This window comes from Papilio xuthus, unplaced genomic scaffold (genome assembly GCF_000836235.2).
Source record: "Papilio xuthus unplaced genomic scaffold, Pxut_1.1 DF826115.1, whole genome shotgun sequence".
Classification (NCBI taxonomy): Eukaryota; Metazoa; Arthropoda; class Insecta; order Lepidoptera; family Papilionidae; genus Papilio; species Papilio xuthus.
The window spans coordinates 333,839-356,594 of record NW_013532534.1 but is presented as its reverse complement, the minus strand read 5'-3'; the positions used below and the strand labels follow the sequence as shown (position 1 = coordinate 356,594).

The 22,756-nt window shown below is 34.0% G+C and overlaps 1 protein-coding gene across 2 annotated transcripts in view; it reads left to right on the top strand.

Moving 5' to 3' along the window:
- Positions 1-20,800, top strand: part of LOC106123306 (otopetrin-2) — a 36,529-nt gene extending 15,729 nt beyond the window's left edge. For both annotated transcript variants that reach the window (XM_013319555.1, XM_013319556.1), the window contains exons 2-9: positions 5,529-5,783; positions 7,477-7,626; positions 12,490-12,607; positions 12,800-12,908; positions 14,549-14,722; positions 16,286-16,446; positions 16,743-16,905; positions 19,487-20,800. In XM_013319555.1, coding sequence (XP_013175009.1) covers positions 5,529-5,783; positions 7,477-7,626; positions 12,490-12,607; positions 12,800-12,908; positions 14,549-14,722; positions 16,286-16,446; positions 16,743-16,905; positions 19,487-20,493 — 2,137 coding nt within the window. In that variant the 3' untranslated portion in view covers positions 20,494-20,800. The remainder of the gene's footprint in view (positions 1-5,528; positions 5,784-7,476; positions 7,627-12,489; positions 12,608-12,799; positions 12,909-14,548; positions 14,723-16,285; positions 16,447-16,742; positions 16,906-19,486) is intronic.
- Positions 20,801-22,756: the final 1,956 nt, after the last annotated feature.

Genomic DNA, 22,756 nt, shown 5'->3' with positions numbered 1-22,756 from the left:
ATGTTTGCGAAAGGGTTATGTTTGATTAGATTAGCGAAGCGTTAATACGTGTTTGTTGACGCGTCTATCAATGTAAATTGACATAAACAATAGGACGAGGTGTAGAATAAGCTGGCTGAGCAGAGACTCGCGTCGGTACCGTGCCCCTCGCCCTACTTCCTGTTGTGTTTGCTCCTTCGGCGTTATAAACATTAGGTCGTCCCAAATACACCATCGGGTCAACGACCGCTCAACGCCCGAGAACGTTGACAGGGGTTGATGGCGATTAATTTTAAAATGCAACAAAATTTTGATGACGCACGCGATATAAGGTTCTTATGAGTTGTCCAAACTTCTGGCGTACAGATGCATTATTAATAAAAATAAAAAATAAAAAACTTAAAGCCAGTATAATGCTATTTACAATTTTGATAGTCATCTGAAACAGGCTGAAACAGTTCCTACATAAAGTGGTCATTATAAAAGTCTTTTTTTTTACTTTTACAAAAAGATCCTACTTCATTGGCTCGCAGAAGAAAATTTTAGAATAATGAAATCGTTTTATTATATGAAATACGCACTGCGTAATTCTACTGTCGGTCGGTAGTAAATGAGTTAAATGCTTCGGTCTCGCGATGAAAGGTTCATCGAATATTCATAAATTCCATCCGAACCAGGAAGTTTGGAGAGGAACGCGATTTGATCGATCCTATTTTAATGAATAACCTATAACAATATTCGCGTATAGGTTTCGGTTTGCGAACTAAAAGTGGCTATAAATATAAAATTTCCTATAGAATACCGCTGTTAAAAATATAGTTTTGAAAAATGATTTCTCATATTAATGTTATTAAAACTCTGTTGCTATTAAATTTCCTTAGTTAGTTTCCTTTTTCTAAAACTCTTATTAGGACGTAAGAGTAAATAATACAATGTTAAAACGTTTATCATTATCGTGTATTTCCTAAGGGAAATCCTAAATCTTTACCAACTCCCTATAGGTTATGGACGTGAGGGTTTAATTACTTTATTTTACAATGTCGTGTTGAAAAAATTACGGTTAAAATTTTCCCCTTTCATTGGCACTCACTTTCACTTTTCAACTGAAATTGCAGAACGTCACATAAAGAAAGGAATCGCACTCGAGGGGTGCGCTTAAAGCTACGTTTTGCTGAAAAATCGTTGAAGTACAAAAACTACGTTCAGCGTAAAAGAAAGTCTGTAGTACAGTCGCCCATTGATCACGGGGCGGCGCGGCGCCAACGAAAGCGAATTCTACGTAACAGCTAAAGCTAAAACGGCGTAAAGACTTCACACAGTTGGGCGAAACTCGTATTGAGTGCACACAAAATTGTGTAGCATTTTATGGTTGAATATTCGGGATTGCTTGTATTTCTTTTATCGTCTGTCCGTGTATGGAATTTAGTTGATATAGCGATGTCTAAAGTTATTTGTTACTACGAATCCTCGGAGACTAAACAGTTTGTAGTATTTTTAATAGCTTTGAGTTTGGCGGAAAGTCAATAATCGATATTAGAGATTTTATTTCGTGTAATAATCCCTCAAAATATTTCTATTCCAAAAGATTAAAAGGCCTTCCCAATTATTGTTTAAAATTTACTTCCCTTAACCGATAAGTATTTATTTTTTTACAAACAAAACGAGTTACTAAATATATTAAATCATAGTCAATATAAAAATATGTGTATTTTGCTTTTCATACATGAATTTACGAATATAAACTTGACGTGTTGAAGGCGATGATAGCATAGCGTAACACAGTATTTTGTATCGTAAAACAAAAGCTCGCAGTTACTCCTTTGCAATTGTTTTTGCTGCCGCGTCTGTGTCGTTCCGTCGACGTTCGTGTTTTAATTGTGAGAGTAACTATTTCTATAGCTTTGTAATATCATTTTTCTTTTATTTATTTTTCATTGTCACGTTTGTATTTTCTTTTCTGACTGTTAATAGTAGTTTTATTGACTACTAATTTGTTTTACGTAAAGTTATATTAAGTATTAACTTTGTTAATAATGTCAGTACAATGTACCTTTATGTTGACAGGGAGAATCTTACTAATATTATAAATGCGAATGTTTGAATGGATGGATGTATGTTTGTTTAAAGGTATCTCCAGAACGGATGTATGGATCTCGCTGATATTTGCCATAGATGTAGAACATAGTGTGGAAAACTCATAAGTTATTAATTATTTTTTTATACCGCGCGGACGAAATCGCGGGCGATAGCTAATTATTTTATAACATTGTGCTTAAAGCTTTATAAGCAATACGGTTTTTGAAATTAACTGATATCATTAAAAATTAATAATTATTATAAATTTTCGATAGCAACATGTTTATTAAAATATTGGAATTGGTGATCTAGATTGGATTACAGGTAATTGCCAGGGTGCAGGTTTCGAGTCCTGGATTGATTAAAATAAACCTTGCATGTAATCCGACGTAAACCGTTTACGCGGGAAACGGGAGCGGAAATCAAACGCCGCCATATTGGATGCGGAAATGGCGCGCTCGGCGACGGCCGTTATTCGATTTCGTCGCTCTTGAAAATAAATTATAGTATACATTTTTCAGGCTCTTGAGGAATTTGCTGTTGGCGACAAACGTTAATTAACGCGTCGCTTATGAAATAATTTAAAATTTCACCTGTGTTGTTGCAGCTGAAATATTTTATGTCAATGGTGTTGCCAGAACAATAATAAAGTAATTTGGAAAAGTTAATACAAAATGGTACAACACCATTGTTTTATAAAAATAATATCTAATATCATAGCGTAAGCAAAAAATGATAATAAACACGATAAACAGTCTTTTGAAGCTTTTACATTTATCAAAGCAAACGTTCTTAGGCGACTTAAAAATGCTCTACCAAAGATTCACCAAAATCTGCCTAGTCTTTTAGAAACTAGACAAATATATAAATTTTGACTTTTTTAGTTAAATCTACGATTAATTTTCATTGCGTATAATTATAGTACTTATGTATAATAAAATATATTGATATTTAATTTGATAATTTAAAAACCTTATGGCGAATTCATGTAGGGTTTTTAATTTTTCACCCACGACCTGGTTTACTGCAATTCTCGGTAGCGCTAATTATAAAATGCTAACGGGTTCAACGGTTCCTAGTTCTTTTAATTACACTTTAATGCTCTTTTTACATTGCTATGCAGTGTTGGTATGGCGGTCAGGTCAAACTTGTACATACAATCTGACTTGGTAACAAATGTACGTTAAAACAGGAGCGAAGTAAATTATGGTTTTTTATTCTAATACTGTTGCTCTGGTCTATTCGGGTTTAGCGATATCCATGCAGCCGCTCTGGAGATACCTTATAACAAATATCCATCTATCCAATCAAACTTTCGCATTTATATTTGTTAGATCATATTTCATTCGATTAATACGTCAAAAGTTAACAGCGCCTCTCCGGATAGCAAAGGTCACGTCAACATAGGATCGTCCTTAACACAAAACAAAAAAGATATTATAATTTAATCTGATTTAACTTAAAATATTTCCAAACCGCTACGAATTAGGGTCTTTCAAGAAGCGAGCGTATCGCCACCTCAAAGGCCGGCAACGCATCTGCGCTTCCTCTGGTTTTGCTGATGTCCATGGGTGTCGTTGAACACCTCGGTGTTCCCGCTGCACGTTTGCCCCCTTCTGTTATAAAAAAAATAACTATTTAGCTCATTTGTCTACGTTGCTTAAATTGCACCTAGTCGGAAATAAAGGTACATTTGAGATTCAACTATACAAAACCTTAACAACTAATTGACATAAACGTATACACAGTCAACACAGGTAACAAGGAAATCAGAAGTACGATCACGTGCGCCTCGGGCTGCGCTTGTTACGTATTCCTGAATCGCTGTCATTATCGTGACGCTTTTTTGAAACAAATTCACCCTCGGTACGATTTGTATAAGTTTGTATGACATTGGAACATGTGTACAATACATATTCTATTCAATACATTGTTATAAATATTCCCCTGGTTTCGATTATTGAAAACTTTTGTAGTTTAGTCTAAATGTGAAATAGTTTTCTTAATATAGTAGTAAAAGAGATGTAGAAGCTTTTACTCATACATGATATAAGTTTCTCACTGTTTTTTATTCAAACTGTAAAGTTATCTATATGTATAAAAGAAAGTCATGTTAGTTATACTATTTTTAACTCATGAACGGCTTTACCGATATGGCTGAAAATTGGTGAGGAGGTAGCTTAGAGCCAGGAGACGGACATAGAATACTATTTATTCATTTTTTTTATTTTTCGAATTTATGTCTTGAAGAGCTGCTTTTTCTTTAACTTACTAATATTATAAATGCGAATGTTTAGATGGAAATTGATACTAGATTTCCCTTAAGTAACGCGGACTTTCAAATAGACAAACAAGCGGATATACAGTTAGAGCAACGGACATAAATTGCTTTTCGTTATATGCAACGTAAATACATCATGTTCGCGATTTATGATTTATATACATATATATATATATCAACTTATTGTTTATTATACTTATATTTCAATTCTAAAAGGTCAATATTCAGAAGTATATTTCCTAGGACTGATTGATGGAGGAGCACAAATATTATAATAGAATTCTTAAGAGGAAGCAATCAATTTCTCTCGAGTTCGCATCAACTTCGTATTAAGGGTTCTGTTGAAATTCTCCGTAGCGTAATGATGTGGATGAGAGATTTGAAAGGCGTATTCGATTTAGCGAACGTCAAAGCTTCGGCAGAAATTTATCTTGCTTGCATACAATTTAATTCTCTGAGATACTTGGAGAATTGATAGCCTTTAAAACTCTGTCTCTTTGCCTAACTACGGGATAGATAGACCGACCATCTCTATATAAAAATAATTGATTTTGTTGACTTTATCTGTTCCTATATGTAATATAGCTCCTCAAAAATTATTTTGTGACTTCACGTAGATATTAAACTTCCTCCTAAAATATTCTGCAACTTCAGGTTTTTTACACAAAATCTTTGCCTTTAGAATTCAAAAATCGAGGCTAAAAGTCGATGACAATTAACAATTTCCAGTGCGATTTACAAAAATCTTTTTATGTTGATCTTTCCCCATTGTAAAATTCGTGCATATTTTATTTTAACCCTTTGTAACAAGATATACCTTTTAATATGATATCAATAGCCGGTTTAGTGTAACATAATGTTGGTAGACGCGGTAATGGCCGCGGTCGTTAAGCCAAATCGCAGGTCTTATTGAACGTTCCCTTCTACTGAAAATTACACGGTGTAAAGTTATTGTATTGTTAACTTTATTTTATTCAGCTTTCATAACAAGGATAAAATAAAACTTAACTTCGTTTTACTATGCTGGAATATGTTAAATTCCAATAGTAAAATGTTATTATCTTTTAAATAAAAAAAATAGGAACTATTCTTCTTAAATGGCTACATTTCTTTAACAAATATTTTCTATTACAGTCAGGACTCTACTTGTTGTTCATTTTATGTCCTTTCTTATTCTATAATTTCTTTCCAGTTGCTATTCCATACCGGCGAACAACATGTCTGGTGGCTCGCATGTTTCAAGAGGGACGTTTGGCGGGGCGGACTCCGAGATATCTGGTGGCAGCGCACCTCCGTTGCCCAGCCCAGCATCGGCGGGTGCTGCGCTGGTGTCTCCGGAGACGCTCAGCCGGCACAGCAGTCCCCCGCCGCTCCCAGCGCACCCCTCACACCAGCAACCAGCGCCATCTTGCTCATCGCATCGAGTTCATTTAGAGTCGCCGTTAAGGTAACATATTATTTATTATATTTTCCTTATTCAATGTTAAAAAAGTTTTATTCAAAAGAGGTACTTGTTACATTTAGAATAAAGGCTATTATTAAATAGCTATAGTACGGTCAGCTTAAAGTTCTTTGTCTTGCAATGGTATAGGCATGGGATTAGTATAAGCTGGTATCCGATTCCTGAACTATCCAGACAGTAATAACTTTAAAATTTAAGTCAGAATTTAAACGGATTCAAAAACAATTACTATTACTTTATCGTTACCGCCATACATGCTGTTAATTTAATAACTAAGTATATTAAATAGTATAATAATTTTACCCTTTAGTACACAAAAAAAAAACAGAATCGTAAACTTGTTTTAAGAAGGATATTCACACGAAAGTCTTTTAAGTAAAAGGAAAATATTCTTAAGTCTTCCTAATAATTTAATTTGCAGAAAGAAACAAATAAGAAAATGAAAATTCGTTCTAATTTTACTTCAACAAAATTAACTTGTAAATAAATGGAAACATCTCTATAAAAACTCGAAATGGAAATGAAGTCAAGTACATCAAAGATGGCCGACGTTCTGGAGCACGATTGCGCTGTTGATTCCTAATTAAAGCCAATCATTGCGTTTGACTGCTTTTTAAAATTGGATATTTACTTTTTATATTTGTAATGAATACAATGTAAAAATGTTGTGGAAATCGGAGGCATTGGGAGTAGTATTTAGGTGTTCCATTTTGTCGCTATTTGTGGGAATGAATTTAGAGTTTTTTCAAAGAAGAATTCTAACCCAGTAGTAACTTTTATAGCACGTAACTCCGAAAGGCTTAAAATCTTGAGAGTTTATTGAACATTTATATTTATCTAGTTGTGTTATATGTTTGTATCAGATAGTATTCAGCATTCATAAATCTTACTGATATAAATGCGATGTTAAGATGGATGGATGTTTGTTAGAAGGTACATATCTCCGGAACGGCAACCGTATTCGTTTATAACGATCAATATATAAGATCATTTGCAACGGTCCACGAGTATTTCTTTATACCATCTTCCGTCTAAGGCTATTGAATTTGTGTGCACGAAGTAAAATAAAAATCGTATTTGGACGCTTTAAATCTCTATTTAGTAAATTGGAAAAACATACCAGGGAAACAGGATGTACTTTCCTTTTCGGTAAGTGCTAACTGAAATGGAACGTTCCGTACGTGAGATTTATGTGTTCCCGTCTTTATCAATGTCGGATTTAAAGTGAAATTCTCGCAGGAATACTAGTCGTCTTTATTTCATGTGAGACAATTTTTCTGTCTAATAAAACATTATTTCTTTTGTTAGCTTACTAGTGGGCGTCCGCGACTACGTCTGCGCGGTATTTAAAAGTACATAATTATTAGCTAATGTGATTTTCCAGACTATGTTCTATATGTGTACCAAATTTCATCGAGATCTGTTCGACTGTTTTGGAGATACCTTCACACATCCATCCATCCATATAAACATTCGCTGTATTAGTAAAATCAAGTTCCTATAGTTACAATAAGGCCCACAACGAGCAAAATATATTTACCTAACCTAAATGCAGACTGCAAACTAAACATTATTTTATTTCGACTGCGATGTGTCTTGATATAATTTATGATACGTAAACAAACACCCAAACACAATATAAATGGTCAGTTACTTCAAGCATGTAACTTGTACCCAGGTTGTCGAGTCCGCCGTCGGTGTCTCTGGGCGGGTCGCTATCGCTCCAGCCGGTGCTGTTCGGGCCGGGCGCGCCACAGCCACCTCTGCCTCCCGCAAGACACCCTTCAAGACCTTCAGCATCCATACAGAATATGCATATTATAAGCGCGTGAGTATTTAGAAGTATAGTTTTGGTTATTAGTTTGCATAAATATATGAAATGGGTAATAATAAAACAAATTTAAATATTTGACGGATGTTTTAAATAGGAATCGTTGAATGTTAATTGTTATTTTCTTTGGTTCTAACAATTTTATGGTACTTTTACTCAAAGATTTAGATAAAAATCGTAACAATTGTGTCAGAATTAATTTTAAATTGAATCTTTGAAAATATTGAACTACGGACGTAAGCTTTCATCTAATTAAACGAATATAAGAAATATGATACTAAAGAAATAGCTGCTACGAGTACATATATATTAAAATTAGGTCTGTAATTGTAAAATCGTAAACAAATTTCGTTGAAGATTACAACTTTGCTTCCAATTAACCATTTATAAGACTAAGGGGATAATATTTTACATAAAACATAATGCAAATGACCCGTGTAGTGGCTCCACTCTCGGATACATTTGGCAGTTTGCCAGCCAAGAAGCAGACATCATAAATACGCGCAACGTTATTCCCTTGGCAATTTTCTTTATATTAACTTTACTACGAAAGAAGTGGAAAGGCGAAACTTATCCGAATGCATGTATATATTTGTATATTACATGTTCTGAAGTGGCTACGGAAACGAATATATTTTTTGATGTAACCAATCAAATATTGCTGAAATAAAATTTTATGAATAATAAAATTTCCATTAACGTATTGCTTCGTATTGGGTTAATCTTAGCAATAATAATTCACATATCTTCATAAGTTATCTCTTATATTTCGGTACCAAATATATGTTTTTAGTACTATAAAATAGGTGCTATAAAATATTTAATGTTTTTTTTTAGTATTTCCGTTATTTAACTAAAATTAAAACAACGGTAATAATTATTTTATACTTTTTTATATTTTAAATATTGAATTTGTCGGAAATAATAACCTTTTTTGAGCCGTGGTGACATCTATGAAAGGTTTTGGTAATTTCATTACACTGCAACTCGTATCAATGGGCTCGGAAATTGGAGTGCTCACGAATATAGCGAACCGTATCATTGGGTGGGTGGATGAAACTGTCAGAGTGAAAAACGCGACAACTCAACGAAAGGACGGAGGCGCGATAAATTACAGAATGTTGAAGCTTAAGTCGCAAAGCGCCCCTCACAAACTTGCGGTAGGGACGCACAGTCGACTTACATGTTTGCTATTGTGATTTCGACCACATTCTACTTTCCCAAGTTAGTCCTACTTTTAAATTGTTTCAGTATTTATTTATTTATATTACAATTTTTAAAGTGACGATGAATACAAAACTAATAATTTTTATTCATTATGCAATGACCTATTATACTGACCGACTTTGTTTTCAAAGAAAACCACGCTGAATCTTACTAAAATTATACATACGAAAGTTTTTATGTATGGATGGATGTTTGTTTTGAAGGTATCTTCACAACGTCTTCGTGGATCTTGATGAATTTTGGCAAAGGTGTAGAACACAGTTTGGAAGAACACTTAGCCTACTAATTAAGTTTTTTTAATTTCGCGCGGACTGAGTCGCGGGCGACTGCTAGTTATAAATACATTAACTGCTATTGTTTCTTGCGGCCAGAGTAATTTGAGATTCAAGTACAAGTGATTATTAGTTACAAGATGTTCACAATTATTTTATTCTATGTTTTTATATTTCATAATATTTTTAACAAAACAAAACCCACTTGACTTTTTCAACGTCTTCTAATCCCTCTAAGCTCAATTGAAGCTTACCGAAGGAATTGTATTTTCCCCGTGAACACGAGCTTTTCTGAAAAGCTCTCGTGGTGACACAATATACACCATATTATGTCAGTACTTAAATTAACAACACACACTCTTGGATGCCTATGTAAGTGGTGAGAACAAAAACATCGCACTGACGTGATTCCTCACAGCCACCCCTGTATATAAAAATACTCTGCATAACAAAGAATTATGTGGATATTCGCAAATTAATTGCAACAGAGCAGGCTAATAGAAAATGCTCCAGTTTTTCAGCTCTTGCATTTTTATAGTCTACCACAATGGAGTTTTTCATTTGTTATTTGGGTTAACTGAAGAGTGGCGGGTTGTGAATTGTTTTGCTCGCTTGCGTTTGCGAGGATTTCTGAAATGGAAGGTCCACAAAGGGTAGGAACATCGCTACGAAGTTTCACAGATTACTGTCGTCTTGGCAGACGTTTCGAGACAAAACCACGGCTCCGAGTACGATGTAGTCTGGAGGGAATTAATTTACGCCGCCCGTGGATGTTCCTTAACTAAAATGTACCGTAATTTAAATGTCTTCATTTAGTATGGAGTTGATTTATTTTTGTGCAATACTTTACGTAGTTTATATTTATATTCCACCTGTTTATATAGACACGTTAACGTCATTGTTTGTGAGGTATTACAGATTTAAATGCTAATATGTACCTATAATAAATGTTCTATGTATATTTAAATTATAATGAAGCAGAAATTAATTATTTTTATTAAATTAAAAAAAACTATTGCATAAACTATGAAGTAATTGCATATAAGTTGCGCTAATGTAAGTAAAATGTGCAATAGTTTTACGTTAAAATAGTTAGAAATGGTATTAGTTTTGTAATATATAAAATTGCCAAATAATAAACGATGATTTCGTTAGTACAAAAGACAGTTCGTTGTTAATCTTGCCCGTGGCAGTGTACAACTGAATGGTGACCGTAAATCCTTGAAATGCGGGTTGGACGGCAAAGTTTAGCAATTATTGTGTCCCTGCTTTAGTTTGTAGTAATTACTTTGTTAAAGTTAAACTTCTAATTTTCGGCTTTGATTGCTTCATTGCGATTTAATTTCTGTGTTATTTATAGGTTAGGATTATCTCGCTGATAATTTTATATATACGTTTGCCCCGCGACATTCGTGCTGAATTAAAATAAATTCTAGTAATTGCTAACGACTCTGTTACTCAGAGATAATATTGCTTTCTAATATGAAAAGATTTTGGAAATCGTATTTTAAATTTTTGAGTTTATTCGTTATATGTAAATACAAACCTTGCCTAATCTAATTAAGTAGTTTTATAAAATAAATGTAGTTATTATTTCTTAAATTAAATAATCAATGTACTCTGTTATCAAAACATGAACAATTTATACTTTTTATTCAGTAAAACACGGTAATCAAACCTAACCCTAACTCGTTATTTAAATTCGTTTTTGTTTCAAGTGACGTCATAACGAACGATGTATAGGACAGTAGCATATTATCATTGTCGAAACCCCGGTCCCAACTTGAGTTGATATATAGAAGTATCCCCACAATAGCTGCAGGGAGCCAATAACACGCCGTTGCTATAGCAACCCAGCGACTACGAGAAGGGGCCGTTTTCCCCAGAGGGAGTGCTAAGAGCTTTTAGAAACCAGCTTATTGTGGAACGCTTTACGTTCAAGATAGCAGAACTGCTTCGTGAAAGTGAAACGAATTTGGCAACGATAAAGGGATCTTTGTTTTTTGGTCGCATTTTATTATTTGTCCTTGACGAAGTCAGCGTTATGATGTTCCGAATGGCTTGAGGTATGTCAGCTATGCACGACACTCTTCTTGATCGATTTTAATGTGTAGAGTTTTTGCATTGATCGGTACGTAAGTGTTAATAATCTGAAATATTTTTTTGTGATTTTTCTTCTTTTTTTAATATTATATATTCTCCTAGTTCTTCGACTATTGATTCTAGACTTAGAAATGAAACATTGCTTTTTAAACACGTAAAAAAGACATTAAAAATACAGACGAATTGTTATCTTTCTTCTTTTTGAAATCGGTTAAAATAACTTAATTTTATTATAGCAATCCACCATTAAATATAATAAATAATAAGATCATAAGTGTTATAATTCTTTAAACAAGGTAAAAGCGATTATTTTTAATGTATTTCGCAGTTAATCAGGGTAGAGGACGCTTGAGCACGTTCCCTCACCTACTTTTAAATAATTTCATGCAAAATGGAGAGACATCTCGGTAAACATCTCGTTTATGAAAGTATCCCACGTAACTCGGTGGAAACCGGGTTTAAATTTAATCTTCACAACGACTTCCATCTCTATGACAATTATAAATAAAAATTAATTAAAATGTCACATTTTAAAACAAAAAAATACCCCCTTTAACTGTTACGTACTTTTCAAATGAATTGCTTTTAAAATAAATTCTAGAAACAAAAATTAATAAAAATAGTAAAACTTTAAAGTCATAGTAAAAATGTCTCTTCTCTGTTTCGTTCATTAAAATGACTGAAAAATCTTTTAAAATGTATACAAAATTTTGTAAAAGAATATTTCGAGAATACAAGAAAAGCGTTTTGTACCCATGCTAGGTCCATAAACAAAGAAAGAATGGAATCGCTCGGTGCATCTTGTCAACCGATGATGAAAAGGGAGCCGGGAAGTAAGGCGTGTAATTTTAACGTGCACTCTCAAGTGCAACAATATGCTTTTATCGTCATTCAAGCTTCTGTAAATAATTTTATACAATGGAAAAATTATTGTGAAGACTTTGAAATTTCTTAATTGAGCGGTTAACTTAAGTCAGTCAAGTTTATACTTTTAAACTAAGCTGTATCGTTCGATTTTTTGATTTTTGACCCGTTTTGTTTGTCTCATCTTTGTATGCCACTTTTCATGCCTTTTCTCCTTTAGTAAAAATTAAGTTCAAACATGTTATTCCATAATTAATCGAAGAATTTGTTTAATTATTAACAACATACATTTTAACACCTTGAACTTCTTATCAGTTCAAATTAATATCATTACATAGTTAAGGACAGCGCCATCTATCCTTTAATTAATGTAACGTAATTAACGTTCAACCAGGGGCGACGCGCTGGCGACGACTCTCTCTGCGCTATACGGCAAGCTGCTGGTGGTGATGGGGGTGGCATTCCCCATGGCTGAAGTCATTTCCACATACATACCACCATCATTCTACGAGGTGAGGTTGATTATTTTTATAGTCACGCTCTTAGACTATGATCCAAATTCAATATTGTCTTCTCCGGATGTCTGCTATTGTATGAAGTAGACTATCACCAAATAACGCTACTGTACCTCAATAATTTAAAACGTGTTGTTCTGAATGACATTTCCATAATCTTGTTGTTATAATCGTCTTTCTGTTTGCTAGGGTTTTTACCTGTACCTGTACATCGGTAGTATGGTGTTCCTTCTCTACATGTACGCGGCGCTCGTACGAGACAGATCGCGATCGGCCGCTGACACCAAAGTTGTGGCCAGTAAGTATTCAACGACGTACCTTTTTTAACAAGGCTAATCATCAAAAGAAATCCTGCATTCTATGGGGAAAACAGAATGTGAATTCGCATTAGAACCCCATAGGTAGTCATACTTAAGTGTGACTGGAAAGATTTTTATGGCTATTCCTAACCTAACATATTTTGTTGTACAGAAGTTAGAAGAATTATATATATGTTGTTGGATATGAAAGCCAATTAAAATGTCTTGGCTGAGTTGAGTGAATTTGTACGTTTGCTCTTTGAAAAAAAAAACACCCTTTACCTTTAAATGTCTTTAGATCTTTTAATGTTGTTCAATTAGGTTCCTCGTAAAGATAGAATATAGAATGATTGATATTTGGTTGAATTATAATAAGTTTTCGACTCCTGATTAATTTAATGATTAATTATTTTATCTGAAGTTTTGTGGTAAAATAATTTATCACTTAATTGACTTTATATCTTAAAAGTATTTATGGAAAGATAAAGTAACAAAGGGTGTGCAAGTTTAATAAAACTAATGCTTTTATTTGAAGTAAAGAAAGTTGCGTAATTGTAACTTACTGTTACTTGATAAGCAAAGAAATCAAATCTTTTACTTAATTAAATAGGGGTCAGGATGACATAATGAGAACTTATCACGAAGGTACAAGGCGTTCTACCAAGATTTGGTAGTTTTCTTTCTACCCTCACTTTATTATTAATAGATTAGAGTAAATGTTTGAAGTTTTTTGTTTTCTTTTTCAACACCTACTTTGAATGTGAATTTTTTTTAGTCCAAGTCTAATTATGTTGTCGTTTGTTTAATTCGTTTGTCAATTTTTACGAAAATCATTTCTCATAATTAAGTTCGCAGCGCTTTAAGCTCGCTGAAAGAACATGCTTTAAGAAATTTGAGAGCTTGTTACGAAAGTCGACGTCAAAGTAATTAAAACAGTCTTTTAACTCCATTAAAATTGGGGAATATAATTGACTTTTGAATTATAGGTGTTTTCTTAATAGAAACAGCCAAAATACAAAAAAAATATTTTGATGCTTTCTTCACCTTCTTATGAATAAAAATAAAATGATACTCTGAGAAACATGTATTTACGTAAAATATCAATATGTATATTTTCACGATTTCAATCGAACCCCTGGAGCCATATATGTAGAAGAGAGTGATTTTTCATATTCAACTCTCACACGCTTTGTTATTCAAATGAGGTGAAAAGCCCGTCGGCCGCAATCTGACTGACAAAGGGCGGGTTGAACTCGTGTTATATCGTAGGGCTTGTCGGGAGATAATTTTAGGTCTAGTGTTTTATAATTAGTTTGATATTTCGTAAACATTGATCCGTGTCCCGTCCCGGTCGCTAGACACGAAGCCCAAATTTCAAATTTGCATACAAATTAATTTTGATAATATTGCACCTCGATATAGTATTTTTTTTTATAAAATGGGTATATGAATAGAAACTAGGCTCACGCTTTTAGAAAATTTTGACTACTATGGTGATAACCGCGTCAAAGGAGTTTTTATTGAAATTGGTCAATATTTTTTTCCATCCTCATTTATTATTGTTCGTCCATTTCATGATAAGCACTTGTCACACTAGCCTGCCTTTAAATAATTACTAAATTATGTATTTCAATGATAGAATCAGATTCAAGTTCATCACAATCGGAGTCCGAGTCTTGTTCGTCGCGCACGGATCGTAGCACAGCGATGGCAGCGCAACCACAGCTGGCCGCCAAGCGACTGTCATTGGGATTCGCACTTGCCGCCCGTACCCACCACTACGGCAGCTTCTACCTGAGGATGGGTGCAGTCGGTAAGTATCATTTTGTTATTATCATCAACATAGTTGGGACGGGTTTTATTTTTAACAAGGTGTCCGCACTGAATTAAAAAAAACTTAATTAGTAGCCAATGTGTTTTTCTAGACTATGTTTTACATCTAAGCCAAATTTCAGCATGATCCGTTCAGCCGTTCCGGAAATACCTTCAAAGAAAGATCCATCCATCCATCTATCTAAACATTCGTATTTATAATATTAGTAAATATGTAGTTTTGTTTTTGGATTTTATAATTAGATTTGTTGACTGGATAAAATGAAGGAGACGGGGAATGAGATATATAATAATACAGGTCAGAATGTGGCTACGACTTCTAAATTGTTGGTTGTATTCGAAATGCTTTATAGATGGAATGCGTACTTTGTATTATACTACCTATCCAGTATTCCAATGACGCCTTGGAAAAGACACGTCTATAGTTATTAAATATTTCACCCCTACATCCCTAAATATTCATATTCGACATAATTTACGATGATAATTTTTCACTCTGAATTGCCTTTTACATTACTTTATCATTGCATTTTCTTTGCGTCGTAAATTTTTCTCTTTGCGAATAGTCGCGGCCCAGAAGCTCCATTGTATCATTTACGCTGCGCCTTACAATGGGAAATGGAAGACATTGTGTTTCTTCCGCTATTTTTCTGTTCTTTCGCTAAAACTCTTTAGGGAGTTTACGTAGAATTTAATAGGAAAAAATGTAACATACGTTCCACGTATAAAGCTCTGATCTCTAGAGGTTTCAATTACATTTTGTTGTATTACAACGATGTTACTCAGAAGGATTACCTTTTCATATCCTCTATTTATTGATCACAGCTTCTCATCCCTAGTTTTTAATTTATTTTTCAGTGTGTATATTCAAAATTACCTATTCTTCTTACTTTACATATATTGCAAAATAAAAGTCAACTTCATTTTATCAACAAAAAAAAGTTAGAATTAATATCATGAGATGGAAATATTAGATGCTTTCAGTCTCAAATTTTTTACAGCTCAGAAAAATAAAAAGCACCATCTGATTTTGTTTACCTGTACAGTTTCAGAGACCGTAATGATTTTCCGGCAAAGTTTAAGGTCCGGAACAGGCGGTCCCGGGTAATTCATTTAGGCAGTAAACTGGGCCTAATAAGATTATCCCTTGGAGTTGTTTCGACTTTTTACCACATTTTTGGTAACGATTATTTGTTAACAAAGTTAGAATACCCTCTTTTGTTTTTTCTTATTCTTTAAAAATTTAAAATGGAAAGGAATTTCCTCCGATGAATACGAGTTCCCTCATAAGGTGATAGTCAGTTGTTTATTTAAGCAGTCCCAGTGTTGATTTTCCTCACTGAATCTTCATTTAGTGGCACCCTCAGTGACCAATCAACAGCTATGAACCCAGTAGTAAGAGTCAAAATAAGCAATAATACGAATATCGTTCTAAAATATTGCTCAATATGATAAGATAAATTAACAATTTTACGTAGCAGTATCAACTGCAGCTTATTATTGCCTTAAAAATGGATTAATAACCACGTATTTTTGTATGTAGCTTTCGGCATAGGGTCTATGATCTACTCGGGTCTGGAATTCGGTCAGTATTGGGAGCTGGAGCGCAACACAAACTGCCACAACGTGCTGTTGGCGCTCACTCCTGCCACCAGGATGGCCTTCATATTCATACAGATGTATTTCATCTTTCTTAATAACGAGGTAAGTGTTCTAGGTTTAAAATCAAACAATCTATCAGACCATATTGTTGTGTTGACTTAACACTTTAAATATGTACATATTGATATTTAAATTTAAAAGATAAGTACCTGTGATCGACATATACGCGTTAGTGTATGGATGCTAGTGTAAGCAGTGAGAGTGTTGAAAGAAAATCTGTAATCTATTCATACACCTTTATGATACGTATATAATGAAAATGTAAAAACTATCTTTTCAGTAAAGATATTCGTTTTGGATACTACGTCTATTTCAAAATAAATTAATTTAATTTCCAGATGAAAGTTTACAAGCACAAGATAGTGGCGCGCTTCGGGTTGATGCATATGGTGGGCACCAACCTTAGCGTGTGGCTTAATGTACTCGTACAGGAGACGAAGCATGAGATCCTAACTTTCTATGACCCTGAGAACAAGACTATAGGACTATCGCATCGACTTGGTGAGTCCATGAATGCAATTGATATACATATAAATACCTATAAAACGAGTTTAGACTGAACAGTACAATATAAACACAAAAAAGGAATTAGGACTTACAAAAGATCTAGAAATCATTGTACACTAGAATACACTGGCTTTCTAGAAAAAAGTTGTTTATTCTTTTTACAGTCGACTCAACAGGTCTTTACGAGTAGGCCACCACAATTTGATTCTCTGCCAAGAATTTAAATGACAACGACGTTGTTAATTTGTTTTAGGGCCGTAGGTCGTGAGGTTACTTAGTAAAGGGGCCGCAGTACATTGTATAAAATGATTAGCCGTCGCCCGCGACTCCGTCCGCGCGGAATAAAAAAACAACCTAATTAGTACCCTATATGTATGCCAAATTTCATCGAGATCCGTTCAACCGTTCTAGAGATATCTTCAAACAAACATCCATATGGATGGCCATCCATCCATCTATCTAAACATTCAGATTTATAATACTAAGTAAGATTAGTATTAGCTATTACTTCAGCGACTCTTAAAGACTTTTAATAAATTAACTTTTAGATGAAAATTTGTAGATAAGTATTGACGTTAAATTATTAAGTTAATTATAGATTTATTACTATTCCCATAAATAAAACAGGGATAAAAACAATCATAATTCATCTTATACAATTTTGTATCGTAATAACCGAGGAGCCTTTAAAATTCTATATTGCGTAAAAGGTTAATGAAAAAGTTAGTAATGGATTTGAGGAAAGTTTTAATTATAGTATCAATGGAGAGGCAGTTAAATAGGCGAGTTACAGAAATAAACTCTGTAAGTAAACGCGGCCATCAGCCAAGTAATCGATAGTAACATGACGTTTCAACTTGTCGCTACTTTGCGCGACAGCTGACGTTTGGTTAATACATCAGTATAAGTTAAAAATTCGTAGATGAAGTTACTTCTAAGTTAAAACTCGTAAACTGAAGCTTCGAGTAATAATAGTAATATTTCACTAAATAGTAGGTCATATTTTGAGAAGCCGGTTTTGTCTATTTTAAAACAAATTTGTTTATCATGAATATAAAACTGTTCTCTAGTCTTTGAATCATCTTTAAAGTTTCATATATCATTTCATGCCACTAGTTTTTCTGATTCAATGGCGTCGGAGTCAGTAGCTCTGAATGTGTTAATTTCAAATCAAGTTATAAATGCTAAATGAAATGAATAGATATTCAGTCACCTACGTTCAGTAAAATAAAAACACAAAAACAGCAAAATAAATGAGCTACATACGCTGCTATAAGCTCCCTGCGTTCCTCTGCGACGTGTCAATGAATGGAATAGTTCCTACTTTCGCTAAGCTAACTATATAATGTTACGTTCGTTGAATTTTCCCGATAATGCCCTTTGTTCGCTTAATTCAATTATTTGTGACTGCGTACCATAAATTGCAGGAACGTCGTAAAGCTTTCGCGGCAAATGAATTTAATTAGAAGTCATTTGTACACTAATGTGTTTATTTGTAGAATGACGTTGGCAATAAAGATAACAAAAATAAGTGGTTTTACTGAAATGGACACATTTTTATTTGCTATCTCTTTCTACAGACATAATAGGCTTTGAAGGATAATAGCTTGGGCTAAGCTTGCTACAACATACTGTAGAATAGACAGAATTAACTTGATATCACCCATTTTATAGTTACTAGCTTTCGCCCGCCACTCCTTCCGCGCGTAATTAAAAAAATAATAATTAGTAGCCTAGGAGTTCTTCCAGACTATGTTCTACATCTAAGCCAAATTTCAACATCCATCCATCCATCAAAAGATTCGCATTTATAATATTAGTAAGATATAATTCTCTTGATTACTAGCGACTTTAAAGTTTATATTAAAACGATGCTCGTAAACAAAGCGCTTACACGTAACTTATACTTGCTTTAAAGATACAAAGCCTTTTTATTCTCTTACACGTGAAAATAAACATTTTTACAGGAAATTAAACGTGATATTGTAAAGCTTAAACAAACAGTACGAAGTGTACTTGCACCGCCTTTCTTTTTTTTTGTATTATTGCGTTAAAGCGGGCTAACCTCATTTTTTATGCAGTGCCCTACAACGTAATTTGTTTCCGTGCGGTTCTTTGTTCCAATTTATTCCCTCTTGACCCTTTTTTTATTTAACTTTGCTACATTTTGCGGTATAATAAATCCATTTTTATTCCTGTGACGAAAGAAAATGAACGTTGTATTGAAATTCCCAATGCGGCGTGAAGGAGTTTCGAAGTTATGTCGATTGCATTCCTATCTGTTGACCCCGGAAGGAATGTTGACCCAAATAGTTGGGAGAATTGTGCAGGATCCGAACCACGATAACCCTTACGTACTGAATAGTACTTGTGTTACGTTCAGTTTTTTGTTTATTATTTATGAGCTTTACGCTGCGACTATGATAGAATGTTCTATAATTTACAACCTTATATTTTTTATAGTGGAAAAAGACTTGTGTAGAATCATCAATGCGTAGGAACTCGTAGTCTTCGTTTTCCTGTCTAATGAAGTTTTAATATATGTAAATTCATGTTGGAACTATTTACGTTTCAGCGTTCCAGAAGGCATTTGCATCGTTGGCGACAGAAGTACCGCCATCACACCCCGCAGCCGCTCATCTCCGCGTGCCACGAGGACTGAAAGGTCCACATCACATCTTTGAATGTCGTCGAACGAACATCATGGGCTCTTTGGTACAAGACGCATCTCCGTTCCTCTTTCCTTGCACCATTGAATACTCTCTTATATGTGCTGCCATTTTGTACGTCATGTGGAAAAACATTTCCAAATACCCTTCCAAAGATGTAGCAGCCGCTATCGCGAAAGCTAGACTACTTGAAGGTCTAGCTTATAAGAAATCTCCACATTTGTACAGCGTAGATTGCGCGAGGGCACACAAAGGATTATTTTTTGGAATTCTCGTCTTGGTTCTAACGATAATTTCTCTTATACTTTTCTTTGTTCTGATATCGAGAAAAGAATATGCTACACTAGCTGTTGTTGAAGTAAATGTTTGTGAATTGGCTCTATATGCAATGACGACATTGGCAAGTTTAGCCGGTATGGTGTGCGTTAGAAATCTGAAATACGACGGAACTCGTAATCTAGAGTTGGATAACATTTTACTGGTCGGTGCACAAACTGGGATGTTTATTTACGGAACATTTACTATAATTGGCGGACATTTTACAATAGAAAAGAATACAATATTGATCTTAATAACAGCTCTATCATCCTTAGTGCAGACAACATGCCAGACGATGTTTATATTAGACGCGAGTCGAAGATCGGCGAAAACACCTGAACAGTTACGAAAGAAACCTGGAAGAGAAATTGTTACGTTCCTTTTAGTAACAAACTTAGCGATGTGGGCTATAAATACTCTAGAAAAATCTAGAGCCGAGTCACATCCAGTTCAGTTACATTTCTATGGCCTTTGGGCTTGGACGATAATAACGCACGTATCTATGCCTTTGGCGATCTTCTATAGGTTCCATTCAACGGTTTGCTTGTGCGAGATCTGGAAACGGGCTTACAAGATGAAGCCAGCTTACATGTAGCGAAAGGTGGTCAGGTTCTGAGTGAAATAAAACTGCAGCAAAGACTATGGTTCTCAGATTCAAATTAAAAAGTAACGTAGCAACGTAGAGAGAAACACTGATAGAAGACATCAGTACATTGATCAGTTTTGAATTTAAGTGCCATATGCCATAGTTTTCATTAACATTATTGAAATTAAAAGTTTGAAACCATCAAGGGGTCTACCTGTAATCTTAAATAACATACTCATAAAACATAAGCATCATCATCAGATCACTATATGTCCCCACCGAGTAGTTCGGAGCCTACCCTAAGTTAAGGGTGACTAGGCCATAGTCAACCAAGCTGGCCAAGTGCGGGTTGGTTGACTTCACACATATCTTTGAATTTCTTGTCAGATATGTGCAGGTTGCATCACGATGTTTTCCTTCACCGTAACAACTTCGGATAAGTGTACATATGTAAATCGGAAATCGAATAAACACTGGTACATGGCGGGATTTGAACCCAGGATCTGCAGATTGCAAGTCAAGTGCTTGACTTCTAAGCCACCGACAACATAAGCATATTTACCTATAATGATTTAGAAAAAGTAATTTATTAAAATATTGAAACAATAATTACTAAAAATGTTCTATCATCACATTCATTCAATGTACATTTAAATTTAAATATATTACAGTATCTTAAGGCTACGTTTACCAATTGATTTGTATTAAAGATTTAAGTACTATAATGTCAACATTTGTAGGAATAAAGCCATTAACACGTTGAGCGCCACGCGTATTCCTAAGACAATCCCGTTCAGGCGACGAGCGCCGCTTATACGCACTGGTATTAAAGGGCCGGTCTTTCCGATCGCAGTACAAAATAGTTTACATTTTTAAAGTTATACCTTTAGGCTTTGTTTCAATACATTACGCGCCAAGTCTGTTTTGTTTACTGATATAACATCAAATCAAGCGACAATAGCCTAATGGTCTAGTAGATAACCATGTCCTAGCACAAGCTTCTAGCTTATTTGGAATGGTAACAACTAATGTGTGAAAATATTTCTGAAATATTTCTGTTTTTCTTACCGCTTAGCTCGCTCAGATAAAATTTCTTCGAAATGGATTCGTGGGCGTTATTCTTTTTGCGACAAATCAGTTCGTTACAGTTCAAATGTCACTGAGCGTCTATCATCCTAAACAGAAAATCTAGTGTCAGCCACCGATGGCTGACGTGGCGCTCAACGTGTTAAACCTTATGACGATTAAATTTTGAACCTTAGACTAATATGAATTGGAATTTTCTAGATGTTATATTGAGTGCACATCTTCCTTGTCCTTAGTGCACATCACCGCCATGTTATTTTAAAGTTGACTGCTGTAATGTTAAGTTATTGTGTTTAGATATTTTAAAGTGTTATTTATTTGTAGCTTTATTGACGCTTTAATCTATTAGCGGAACTCTGTTGATTGTAATGTAACAGTATTTCATAATTAGACGGGTTGGTTTTAATAATTTCTAGCGCTTAGATGTGTTACTTTTTCATTATCTGTAGTCTTTTAAATATTGTTGAGCGAGTAAGAATCTTATTTTAGTAGTCGTAAGGTCCTGTGTTCATTGTCATCTTGCTTAGTATATAAGTCTAGTATGTACGTACGTAGTAAGGTATCCACATTCCATTTAAAGTGTCTAAGCAGCTGTAGAATTAGTTCACGCGTACAGATTCAAAATGAATGTCTTCCAATAGGTTACATTTTATTACTTTTAGTCTCATATTTTGCTATATTTTATTTATTCCTTTTTTATTAATGGTATACACTATTTTATCAACAATTTTAAATTACTCACGATGTAAAAAAATAATCGCCAATTTTCTTAGATGGTTTCGCTTTAATTATACGTCCGCCTGCATATCGTCAACCCTAATTGGGAGGAATAAATTAAAATATAAACATGATATTATAAACCAAATAATTATATATTAAAATCTCAATTCTAATAATACAAATAAATAAATTGGATGAATGAATATAAAAGACATATATCGAGTTAAGATATTTTTTACATCATGAGTAATTTTTAGATTTGACTAAAACAGCGGGAACAATGTAATCGACCTAAACGAAATTTTTTGATATTTTTTTTTATTAAATTGACACGTGAAGAAATTTATTATACGATAATAATATACTTTGTAACATAGTCTGATTCAGATTTTATAAATTTTTGTAGCGATATTTTTGCAAAAAAAATCTAGTGTCAGTATTTTGGATAAATTTTGTAAAATTGTAG